Source organism: Aphelocoma coerulescens, assembly GCF_041296385.1.
Source record: "Aphelocoma coerulescens isolate FSJ_1873_10779 chromosome Z unlocalized genomic scaffold, UR_Acoe_1.0 ChrZ, whole genome shotgun sequence".
NCBI classification, from domain to species: domain Eukaryota; kingdom Metazoa; phylum Chordata; class Aves; order Passeriformes; family Corvidae; genus Aphelocoma; species Aphelocoma coerulescens.
Window position 1 is genome coordinate 65,288,679 of NW_027184085.1, and position 13,020 is coordinate 65,301,698.

At 37.1% G+C, this 13,020-nt stretch overlaps 1 protein-coding gene across 2 annotated transcripts; it reads left to right on the forward strand.

Annotated features, from left to right (window-relative positions):
• The first annotated feature begins 518 nt into the window (after window positions 1-518).
• On the forward strand, window positions 519-11,832 carry CETN3 (centrin 3). Of its 2 annotated transcripts, XM_069002108.1 has the most exons (5): window positions 519-681; window positions 2,769-2,904; window positions 4,915-5,029; window positions 7,634-7,825; window positions 11,382-11,832. In XM_069002108.1, exons 1-5 carry the CDS (start codon window positions 665-667, stop codon window positions 11,423-11,425), a joined length of 504 nt encoding a protein of 167 aa, XP_068858209.1. In that variant the 5' UTR covers window positions 519-664; the 3' UTR covers window positions 11,426-11,832. The 2 variants fall into 2 exon arrangements, with proteins under 2 accessions (XP_068858209.1, XP_068858208.1); XM_069002107.1 differs by lacking the exon at window positions 11,382-11,832 and having other exon boundaries at window positions 7,634-7,899.
• Window positions 11,833-13,020: the final 1,188 nt, after the last annotated feature.

The window sequence follows — 13,020 nt, forward strand, 5'->3', positions numbered from 1 at the left end:
AGTCGGGGGGCAGCTTGGTCAGCGGTCTGCCAGAAAAGTACCTTCTACCCAGCTGCAGCTGATTCAGCACAGTTGCTGAGTTGTCTTTATTAATGTCTTCCTTATCTTGGGAGTTCTGCCAAATGTCCTTGTGGCCGGTAAATTCTGAATTGTTTGTCTGACATCACTGAAGCATGTCGTGCCCTTGACCTTAACAAGGAAATTCCACCGACAAGAAATCTGTCTATCACCTGGACATCACTTTGAGCTTGCTTGGTAGCTTCTATCTGTTTCAAGGATTAAATCTCCTTTTTTGTTGATTAGGCAAGGAACATCCTTCCTTAGGAAACTTTCTCGCGTTCCCCGTTTTGCATTAGAGGCTGCTCAAAGGCCGCAGGCGCCGCCAGAAGCCATCACCTGCGCACCGCCCTTTCCGCGCTGAGTGACAGGTCCTCAGCCAATAGAAGAGCGTCTAGGGCTCAGAGGCGGGATCTTATCACCCACGGCCAATCAGATGGCGGTACTTTGGTGGGGGCGTGGCTTGAGCGGCGTTGCCAGGGGCAGGAGCGCGTTGTCGCCAAGGCGCGGACGCTGGGGCTGTGCAGAGGGGTGGTGGCGTCTGCTCCGAGTCTGCTCCGAGTCTGCTCCGAGTCTGCTCTGACCTGGCTGGCCCGGCAGCGACACGATGAGCCTGGCCCTGAGGTCGGTACGAGCTAGGCGCTTTCCTTCTTGCCCCGCTCGAGGCCCGGAGCGCGGGCAGGGGTCCCTCAGGGCCGCGCCGCCCCCGTTCGGGAGGTGTTGGTGGAACACGGGACGTGCCGGGCGGTGGCGGGGCCGGGGTCATCCCCGACCTCCTGCGAGTCACGTCTGATCCCTTCGGCGCTGCCGGGGGCGGATCAGGCCCGTCTGTCTGTCGGGGGAGGGAAGGGTCCGGCGCGTCTGGCCTTGGGAGGTTCGCTTCTGGGTTGTCTGATGTGCCTTCAAAAGGCCTGTGAACAGGCATGAAGTTAAACTGCTCGGTTTTGTTTTGTTTATAAATTCTGATTTAGTAGCTATTGCATAAAGGGGCTTGGCTTATGAATCCCAGTACCTGCCAAATTGTTGTTTTCAAGCGTAATTAATATGCTTACATGGCAAGTGTGATCCTTAATTTTCAGGTCTGAGAACTTCACGCTTAGTATGGTTAAAGTAGTTGCAGAAGTGGCACTGAACTGCTTGTGTTGGAGTACTACTTTGTCTTTTGATAACTTAATTTTATGCTAAGCACTAAATGAACGCTTAAGTACCCAGATTGCTCTTTCACAAGAGTTCGGTGTTAATCTGCTTTCAGATTTATAAATGGATTTCTTCATCGTAGCTCACAAAATCTGAGCTCCCTGGATCCCAGTCCTAATTAAGTAGCCAGCTCAGAGTTATTTTAGTCCTTCCAAGAGCTGTAGTAATTCAAAGCCTGTGTGAAATCACACTATCTCAGTTGGTCTGTTAAGGACATCTTACTCTTTGAGGATATTGTGGTTTGAAGCACACTCAGCTTCTGCAGCTTGCACTTCTCTTGTCTGTATTTGGGACTTTTGCTTCAGTGGCTGTTGAAAGCTAAATCTAGATAAGTGTTTAACCTTAGGTTTTGATTAAAATTAGCAAAATGTTAACAAAGAAGAGCATAAAGCAGCTTATTAGAGGAGATTTGGAAGCTTAATCTTGCATGGTTTTCTGTTCACTCATTGGTAATTTTTATGCATTTTACACTAGGTGATACAGCACACATTCTGCCTCTGGTGCAAATGGACAAATGACCATAAAAAGCCTTTTCCTGAGAGTATAACATAAACTATATGGTAATTTAGTTTAGGAAGGACTTAAGGAAGTCATCTAGTCCAGCTTTCTGATCACAGCAACTTCCACTCAAACCTAGCTGGGGAAGCTAAGTACCTTTTATAGTTAGGTTCCAAAAATTTCTGGTGATGGAGAGTCCTTCCCAGTAGAACTGTTCTAGAACATCACCACATGCACTAGGAAAATATTTCCTCTTAGTTCCAGCTGCAGTTTCTCCTCCAGCTGCAGGTTTTTTTCCTTAAATTTTGTAGTTATTATCTCTTGTCCTTTACTGTGGTCCTCTGAAAATAGAAGCTTATTCCTAGACTAGCCAAAGAAAAGGGGGCTGTCTTTGAGAAAGATTTGCTGATTTGGAGGCTTCTCTTTTTGTGTATATCCCAAAACAGAGCTAAAAATATTCAGAACAGCATGTATATGTGTGATCTAAAGGATTAAAAAAAAAAAAAAAAAAGCCCTGCAAGTACTATTTATCTAAGAACTGTTACAGGCAGCACAGCTGATTTGTGTCACCTAATACCAGCTTTAGTAGCCAGACTGTCTGGCCTAGTTTGGCCTCCACTGGTCTGTCTGTCCCAAAATTTATTTTTTTAAGCTACAGTGTAGAAACCAACTGTTTTCATGAATTGTATAATTTCAACTGCTAATCTAGTTTGTAACCTCAATAAGCCTTTTTAACTGATAGTTTTTCTACCCTCTTTTTTTTGTTGTTGCTTCTTAACAAAAATGCCTGTGCTGATTTTATTTTGTGTGGGGGACTGGAGGTGTCATTCAGATTTCACAAGGGAATTGTCTATTTCAAATGTTATTTTAAACTGGGAATACAAACTGGGAGAATATTGACTAGGTAAGGTAGTGGTTTCTGCAATTATGGTGAGTTTCTTATTGGTGGAAAATGTTATCTACAGTGTCATCTTCCCAGTAGAAATCTTCTATTACATTTCTTTCTCTTTATATAGGAATGAGCTCTCAGTAGACAAAACTAAAAAGAAGAAAAGAAGAGAACTGACTGAGGAACAGAAGCAAGAAATTAAAGATGCCTTTGAATTGTTTGATACAGACAAAGACAGAGCAATAAATTATCATGAATTAAAGGTAGAAGTTTTCTTTAAGCAATTTTATAGCAGATACCTGTTCCGTAGTGAGTTCTTAAGATATTGGCTGTATCTTGAAAAATTTCCTTCAAGATGTCTTGCTGAGTTAAAGGAGCGAGGGGAAAAAAAAAAGAAAAAACAGGAAATACTCCACTGGTGTAAGAATAAGCTTTTCTTCCCACTTTATATACTTAATGCAGTAACAGAATTGCTATAGCATTCTAAATAACCCTGGTATAATTGCCCACCAGGGATAAGCTTGGACAGATGACCAAGTGGGAAAAGCTTTTGAAAAACTGTTTGATAATTTTAAAGGCACTGTCTAACCTAAAGCTTGATGTTGTTATCAGGTGTGCAGGTAAAAGATGTAAATCAAAATAGTAAAACTATTGACTACAAGCCAGAGAGCTTACCTGTATTTTTCAACAGCACGCCTATGATTTGAAGGGATAAGGTGTGCTCTTAGCTCTGTGTGTGGGAAGCTCAGTAGGTGCCCGTCCCAAAGAAGGACGCTTCTAATGGTAGCTGTTAGCAGATGGAGTTCAGGATGTCTTTCTGAGTAAGGTCTCCCACCTGAAAGTCCACAGAGTAGTAGATGAGGTTCACTAAACTCACTTTAAATATTTTATGCATTTTTATTCTAATTATGGCATTCAGAAAAAAAGGGCCTTTGGAGAGGCCAGTGTTTCAGTCACGTATAGGGTGAGATTTTTTTTTGAAAAAATGCCTTATCCAGTGTATTGGCTCTACATCCTGGCACTACCAAGTAACTTGAGGAAAGAAAAAAAGTCATATTTTTACTTAATTTGCTGTTACAGGAGTGTGTTAGGTAGAACAATGCCCTTATCTTTATTTCAGAGTTCAGGTATTTTATCTTTGCTGGAAGCCAGTGTGACTAGGGTTGTACTGGGGACTGTTTTGGGACTGTTAATATGCTTTTTCTGGTTATGGTATGTATTGAATTCCCAGCTGTCATGATTACTTGAAAAGCTCTTTCTTAGCTGTCTAATTGAATATTTGTCAGGGTCTCCTCCCCCTGCCATGTAGCCCTGGGAGAGGGGCCCTGAGGGGAGGCACGGGGTTTCCCTGCCCCTGGTCAGCCTCATTCCCCATTGGTTGGTTTGTGTTCCCCTGCGCGGGCGAAGGACCCTGAGTCCAGACTGGTGGAGTTCCTTGGCAGAGCCCCGGCCATGCGGCTGGGGAAATAAACATCTCTGAAACATCTACCAAGAATCCGTCCATATATATTTCTTTTCCACGGGACCCCTGCTTTGATATAGGCGTGTTACAGTAATCCCTGCTGTAACAAATATTGTCACTCTGAAGCTAATACTGTGAAAGAGCAGAAATACATAAGAAGAAAAACTATGTATCTCCTTCTCTACAAAATCAGCATATAGCATCAATTTTTGAATAACTACTTGCATGGTTTTGCATGTGTGGTTAGCTTGTATTCATCAGTTTGGAGGAAGTCAGGGTAGTGTGTGGTGAGAAATAGCCATCTAAGGTGAAATGGGAAACTAAATGTTAACTCCTAAGCTAATGGAAAAGTAAAATATAGGTTGCCATCTGTGGCCCACTGGAAAAGCAATTAAAAGTCTTTCAGGACTTGTAAATCCGTGAACATACACACACTTTGCCTGAAAACTGAAGAATAATGTGCAGAATTATTTTCACTTTTGTCTTAAAAAGATAAGATTTTGAAATGGTTTTGGAAATGAGGAATAAATTTACTTGTCCCAAGACACATTTGGTCCAGTCCAGGTAAAATCCCTGAAAATGCAAAGGTTTTTTTTTTTCACTGTAGCTAGATGTTCCATTTCCTAATAGTAGTTCTAGATGGTTTTAATATCCCAAGCTCTTTTTTTTTATTTTATTTATTATTTTTACTAAACACTGATATGCTCTTTTTCTCTTGGTCAAGAAGGTAATTACTGAAATTAAAAAGAAAATCTGTTAAATCTTTATTTTGAGCCTTATCTATGGTTGCGCTTCCATTTTATTCCAAAAGGTGGCGATGAGAGCCTTGGGTTTTGACGTGAAAAAAGCTGATGTCCTGAAAATACTTAAAGATTATGATCGAGAATCAACAGGCAAGATCACCTTTGAAGATTTTAATGAAGTTGGTATGTGTTTGATTGTGTTTCTACCTCTAGAGATATTTAGACTATAGTAGGGAGTACAAATTTCAAAGCTGTACTTTGTGTATTTCTTCAATTATTTATTACTATTAAGAAATAGAAGTGGGAGATTTCATTTCATATTTTTCTTAATATAGGTCAGTAGTGAAGGAAGATAAATATTTGTTTTATGGATGCTTAATTTGATACGTAGAGATGAATGATTGCTACAGTATAAAAGGAAGTAGGGTAAACACAATCTTAGTCTCTTTCAAGTTTACACAGAGGAAAAAATGCTAGTTTAAAGTGCAGATGTTCTTGTCTTGTTCATGGATCTTTGTAAGATTCTTCTTCCTGCTGTGGAAAAGGCATTTGGCATTGAATTTCATGGGAAGGAGTGCATACACAGACAAGCACTTAATATATATATTAATTATATATATTAATCTTATTAACATATATATAATCTTATATTAATATATAAGAAAAGATTAGAGAAACTGAAGCAGATTTTAAATATTGTACTTCAAGGATTTTCAACTGTTGATAAAACCAGTAGAATTAGTTGTTTCTTTCATCTGAAATTTGTGTATTGTGCAATTTTGTGTACTTTGAGTATGCAGTGATCTGCAGAATTTTTAGACTTGATGTTTCTTTGAAGATTTTAGGGGATTTTTGTTATACATAATTTATGCTTTTGCATACAATTTATGTGTACCCAAAAGTAATCTGTGTGGGTTTACATCTCTAGTTTATTATGTCCATGACAGTTCATTATGTTCACGATAGTCCATTTCTTCAAGGTATTTGTTTTCTGTAGATTTTATGAAATAAAACACCCAAACCCCAGTATTTACTCTTGGCTACAAATAGCAATCTTCTTAATGTAGCAAAACAATTATTGTTTGAAATGCGGCCACATTTATTTGTTTAACAGTTTAATACTGGACAAATGTCTTGTTAATGACAGGTAATATTTTTGTAGTTATATTCCAGGTTAGGGAACATTATTTCTGGTTCTTTTCTGATTTATAAATCCTGTGTGGAAGTATTAAAAAGAAAGTGAGTGTACTGATTTGATAGTAGTAGTACTCTTAATATTACATCATTATGCTGTAATATTATATGAAATACATATATTGTAATTACCATGCAATTACTTTTTTAAATTTTTTAATTCCTGATACTCAGTCCTGTTCATTGCTTCCTTGTTCTGTCCTGGCTGTCAATATGGACAGTCATTAAGTGCTGCAGGAAGCCAGGAAACTTCTTGTAGAAAGCACAGTATATACTTGGAAGGGGATCAAACCTGTTGGAAAACTTGAGCTGGAGTAGAGTACTGCTGTGGTGCAAAAAGAATTAAACATGATATCACTTCTAACAGAAAGATTGGGGAGTTAGATAAAACAAGTTGTTGAGACATTAATTGTGAAGAGCTGCTGAATATAGCTAAGCAATTCTTGAGCCATCAATTTCTCTTAATGTTCAACTGAAATACATAAAGATGCAATTATATTTTGTCTTCTATAGTTTTGTATTTAGAGACATTTTATTATTTTTCAGTTGTCTTTTTGCCACAAAAGGTAACATTTTTCAAATGATGTAATACTGTCATGCAGCACTGTTTTAAAAGGAAATATTTAAATTTGGGGTAAATCTGCAGATATATTAACTTCATTGCTGTAGTTGGCTTATAGGAGCATGAAAAAATTCTTTCCTCTCAAGTTTGCTAAGCCAGAGCAGACATTCCATCTGCAGTTCATGGCAGATGGTAAGTGGTTCTTTATGTGCAAGCCATGTTGATGTGATTTTAATGGCTTGATAATAGAAGACTAGCCCTGTAATACAAGACTAGCCAGTACAAAGATATGGAGATACATTATTGTTGGTTGGTCTGAAGTAATTACTAGAAAAATATTTCATGAGGCAAGTTTGTCTTTCCTGTTGCAGAAACTGACAAGTGATTGTCTTGAAAAGAATAATAAAGGCTGAAGAATCCTTTCAGAATAAACATCTTGCAATTCACAGCAGCATCCTTTTTATAGCCCAACCCCAATGTATAGGCTTTTTTTGGGTTTGGGTTTGGGGGTGTGGGATGTGTTTGGTTCATTGGTTATGGGGGCTTTTTGTGTTAGTGTTTATATTTAAAAGAGAGGTTCCATGTGGATGTTTTCCTTCACTTACTGTTTCAGTGTTCTCCCCAACTCAAAATTCTATCCTGATGAAAACATATAAAGTAAAAGAATTTCACATCTTCATCTAAAAAAGCTGATGGTATTTTTTCTGAAAATTTGGGATTTTGAAACAGAGGCATCCTGTGCATACTTCTAATTCCTATTTGAAAATGTGTAGAAAGTGTGACTGTGTCTAAACTGCCATGCAGCTTTCCACTGTGACAGTTATGTCCCAAAGAGCAACTCAGTTTGTGAAAACAGAGGTGAGAAAGAGAGGTCAGATAACAGCCAAACAAATATGCACGTTGAATTGTATACAAATGTAAGAACATGTGAAATCAGACATATGTGTCCTTCATATTGTCTTAGTTTGCAAAGGTCGTTTTGCATTTACCTTTCAGAATTTTTTAGTCTAACTTGATTATCCTTCTTGCAGTGACAGATTGGATATTGGACAGAGACCCACAAGAAGAAATACTCAAGGCATTCAAATTGTTTGACGATGATGACTCTGGTAAAATAAGTCTGAGAAACCTGCGCCGGGTTGCTAGAGAGTTGGGTGAAAATATGTCCGACGAAGAACTACGGGCTATGATTGAAGAATTTGATAAGGATGGAGATGGAGAAAGTACGTGTTCACAAATAAAACACCATATAATCTTGTTCTTAATTTTATTCCCTTTTTAGGTGTTGTTTTGTTACGAAAATGTCCTCTTAAATTTCCTTCTAGATTACTTTAATCTCAAACATAATTTAGTTTACAAATAATGCAGACTGTTGCTTTTGACAGCTACTAGTTCTGGAGTCTAAGAATCAAGTTGATTCACCACCAACTCTTACTCAACCAATAGCTATTAAAAGCTGGGTGAGAGTGTAGTTGAAGGTGGAAGTAATTGAACTGATCTGTAAGAGATTCTGTGTACCTACATTACATTTTTATTTCCTTATAAATCAGTAAAAGTATCAAAAGTGCTGAGAGAAAGTATTTCGATCACTTAAATTTAATATATCTGAAGTGGCGATGTGTTGTGATTTCAGCATTGGATATGGAGCATTAAGCTAATAAATCATGTTGGAAGTACCCTGGGTCTATGTAGGATCAGCTTGGATGGGTCTTTAACATACTTCTGAGCCTTGGAGTGCTGAAAAGCATAGTGTGAAAAATAGCTCTGGAATTGACAAGGCCCATACAGAGGAGGCTGCAGAAGGGATTTAGTGGTTAGATAAAGAATGAATTAGCAAATCCAGTTTGATACGATGCTTATTAAATCATTGTGAACATTGAAACTTAGTTTTTCATTAGCTTCAAAACATCCTTATTTTTACATCAGAAACCTTAATACCTGGATTTTGAGGACCGCTCATTTGAGACCTTGTACCTAAAGACTGTATCAGTCCATTGAACATCCTTCTTTCAGGGTGGTGACTTATATCTGAGATTTCACTAGCAGTTCGTAAGTTTTCCTGTAAAAATAATATTTACTCTTATGAACATCTGTTGGACTCAAAACTTGGATGTACTTGTGGAAAAAACTGTGTTGTCAGCCTTTAGACAGATAGTCTTCTCTGCTGTTTGACATAAGTGGTATTTTTCAGAAGTTGTAGCTGCAGAGGTGAGTGAGAGTAGAATTCTTTGTGCGAATATGTTTTGTCATGTGTTGATATCCTGGGGCTGCCAAATGAGATGTCAGAATCATGGATCAATGTTCTTTTGTAACGTTGCTGCTTGGGTACTACAAATGGAATGTAGACCATTAACCTCCTTTCAGGAGGGTTATTGAGTCATAATTATTTTGTGTCAGTGCTACGTTTTTTCAAAAATCAAATTGATCAGCTAAGAGTAAGTGGCTCAGTTTCCTCTTATTCAGTCATCCATTCATTGTCTTTGTTAGAGCAATTAAGTAGAAGATTGAATATGGAAGATTAACAGCATAATGTTTATGTATGGTACTCTTTATCCTTAAAGTTCTGTGTGGTTTTGTGATTCTTTAAAGAAAACTGAGGCTGTTCCTAGCTTTTTAAGATTCATTCTAAGAAAGTAAATTATCCTGTAAATCACCATTCCATTTGTCTTCAAACACCTGGGACACATGGCAAAATCTTGCTGTCATCTAATTCTCCTTACTTCCCTGCCCTCCAAAAAAAAAAATCTGCAGCTTTTCATTGTTAGCATTTCTAATTGATATGTCAAATACAGGAACAATACCATTTTTGGTTTAACACCTTTATTACATTTGAGAGATTGTTTTGCTCACAGTGAAATAAGGTATCTTGTGTGGTACTCAGGTTACATGAACCCTTATGTTCTCAGCGAAACCACTGAGCTCTACTGGTAGGCTGTATATAAACTTCTGTAAAAGAAAGTATATTTTTGTCTTCCTTAAAAATGTAAACAATCTTATTTTGGTATTCCTGGGTTTAGAAATTACTTCTGGTTTTGAGCACAACTAACTTTAGGAACTCCATGGTGTCAGTTCATGCAATTTTGATCATCTTGTGTGGATGCACCTGTAGGAAACACTATCCAGTCTCATGTCTCGGATTTTGGCGCAGAATTAATAAAAATACCCAAACCCACCACTGAAAAAAATGTGTGCTTTTAACTCTCAAGATTCTAAGTCAACGTTTTCTTTATTTTACCTGTGATTCTAGTTTGTTCTTTTATGATCACTTATATTATGGAGGTGAGGGATATTTGTTGCCATGAAAAACTGTGCTTCCCCTTTCATGGCGCTTAACTTGTGAACAGATCCTACTCTGAAGAGGATTAACTGGGATTACTTGGGTTACTGAGAATTGTAACTACACTGCTTTTTGAAGCTTCTTTGAATGTTCCAAAATTTGTTTGTCATAGTGTTGTATTTCCACTTTGCAGCATAGTTTCAAGGATGTTGTAAACCAGAGAGTATTTTGGAGACAATGTTTGAATTCATTCTGTTACTGTGTTGTTACTGTGAAAAAGCTGTGGAAATGCTTTTTAAAGTCATACAGTCGCAGTGGTTTTGTGTCTTAGACTAGATGTAGGTATGTGATGGACTGGTACTTCAGAGCATAGGGCCCTAACATAGACTAAATCTACTTGTTTCATATTTTTTTACATGCATCCCAGCAGGGCATATTTAGGCTTTTTTATTTTTTTATTCTTTAACATAGTTGAATTTGTTTAATTTTCTTCCAGCTGTAAATGTAGTTCTTTCTTAGCAGTGCTTTGTTTAGGAATAGCTTGGGCATGTTGGCTGGGATGGATAATTATCAGGGAGAATACTTCGTATGTGTCTTGTTTTTTCCATACCACTGACTTACTCTAATCATTCCCTACTACAGTAATTAGTTGCAGACTGAACATGTTCACTGGTTAACTCTTTTACAGTGGCTGTGTTTTAACATATGAGTAAGGTCAGTACCTCAGGTATAAGTGCAGCAAAATAACTAATGAATGCTATTTAATTTATTATTATGACTTAAATTGTTCAAGTGCATTTGTGTAAAATTTCTGTTCATTATAAATGAAGAATGAAGTTCAGATAGGGAAAGGCTCATCAAAAGTCCATTTTAATTCTAGCTAATTTATGGAATAATTGCTAAATGATCTTAAAATTTGTTTTGTGTTTGACAAGTATTACAGATTGGGGAGACAGGAATAGCATTGTTTGATCTATGATGGTGGTTTGGATGTAAATGTTTTGAATTATGATTTTAAGAATAAAACTTAATTCAGTCACAACTAGGTGAGGTATTGTTGCTTGAGAGTACTTACTTAATGAAATTCAGATACCATTCTTAATATTTTTATAGACCTTCAAAGTAATGTTACTTTGCACAGCCTATCTCTTTTACATATGTTTCTCAGATTTTTTTTCTATCATGTTTCACTTTTAGAATATTTTTACTTCCATAATTAGAAATAATATAAGTGATTATAAGTGAGCTGGATTCTGGCTTAAGTATTCCACCTAACAAAGCTTGCATTCTGACTTCATGTTAACTGAAAAAACCTGTGCAAAACCCCTGTTTTAGAAGCAAACTTGTAAACACTTAACAGTAATGGATCAGATGAAACAAATACTAACAGAGAAGCCTTTAAGTAAAGTACAGATATCCATTATTTTATTTTATGGTTTATTGTTGTTTGCTGTTTGTCTAATGATGTGTTTTTTCCTTCTTTTTTTTTTCTTCTTTTACAGTCAATCAAGAAGAATTTATTGCTATTATGACCGGAGATATTTAGTATTAGAAGAAAAGAAATTAACTCAGCACAAAAGGGAGGAGTTGTTGGCCGCTTCTATTACAATGTTTTGTTCTTTCATTTATTTCAGTAGCTGGAGTGATGCAGAAAGTTACTTGTCACAGGACCAAAATAAAAATGGGTTACATGCACTGATAATTCAGTACTTTGTATCATTAAATATTATCACTAGAATAATTGACATGCTATTTTAGAACAAATAAGTAATGCTGCATTTCAGAATGTTTGAGTAACTGTTTGTAAAATAGCCTTGTCTCAGATTTCTAAATTGTATCATATTATAAGAACCTTTCGAGGTTCTTGATTTTGTGTTAGCATTAGCTGTGGCCTTAGTTTTGATACATAAGGTTTGAAAAACTTTCATTTAAATAAAACGTTCTTTACTACTACTTGAAAGTGTTATTTTTGTAGTTCAGTCTGAGCTGAACTAGAAGGGGCAATGTTTCAGAGAAAATGTTTTTTTTTCCTTTTTTCATTTATAAGCTTTTACTTCTCTTTTAGGTGAATTGTAACATTAAATGAGCAAACGTATGCATTCTCAAAGATGCCATTTGTTAACTCTGTTACCCCTGTATGATAACAAATGTCAGGAAACTATGCATAATGATAAACTGATTCCAAAACATGCTTAAATCACTCAGATGTCAGCCAGCAGCTCTCTCGCCTGTATCCACAGTTCTGATAGTTTGGAGACAATTGCAATGGCAAACTTCCTGCAAGCCAAGTAGTATGCTTTAGAATCTAATAGCAAAAACACCCTACATGAAATATAAGACATATTTTAAAAATGCAGTATGAAACCTGCAACAAACCCCCACAACTTCTAACAAGTATTTTGTGATCTTAGAAGATTTGTTTAGGAGGTGAATATTAAGGGGAAAAGATGCAGTGTCAGGGACTGAGGCTGTGAAGGGCTCTTAACAAGTACTTTCTAGGATCAGTAGGAGAATTGTCCAGTTCAGTAGCTTCTGACTTTGCTTTTAACTTCTTTTGTAAACTATTTCAGGGACACTTTTAGTTTCTGCAGGCAATCAAAGTGATAGAGAACTGGAAAGTTCTGTTAGTAGTCTTCAAAAAACTTATCCGTCAAAATTCCTACCTCTGAATGTGCCAAGTATTCTAACATGCTGCAGTGGCCTTTATGGGGACGGTACCGTCGCTGTAGATGGCTAGTACTTATTTCTTGATAGGTGACCACTTAACTGTTTGTAACTCTTCCAGTAAGATGTACTTTGTGTTTTCTGAATTGAGGCCTTATTTCTGGCTTTTGCAATGTACTTGGTAAGCCTTACTTTGCTCTTGTAGACATGGCAGCATTTGTTAGGGGCCAGGTAATAATGGTATAAGGCTCTATAAACCCAGGCTAGTGACCAGGTTCCAAATAAATAAAAATACCGTGGAGAGAGGTTTGGTAAGTTGCTCAGACTGTGGGAGTGACACAGAAGAAAGGAAAAAGAAACAATCAGATTAGTGGTACTGTCTTAATGTTTGGTTTTACTTTTTTTCTTAATTTCATCATTCTGGAGATTTTTGCATTTCAAAGCCATGCCTGTTCTGTGTTGTGGACTGATGATCTC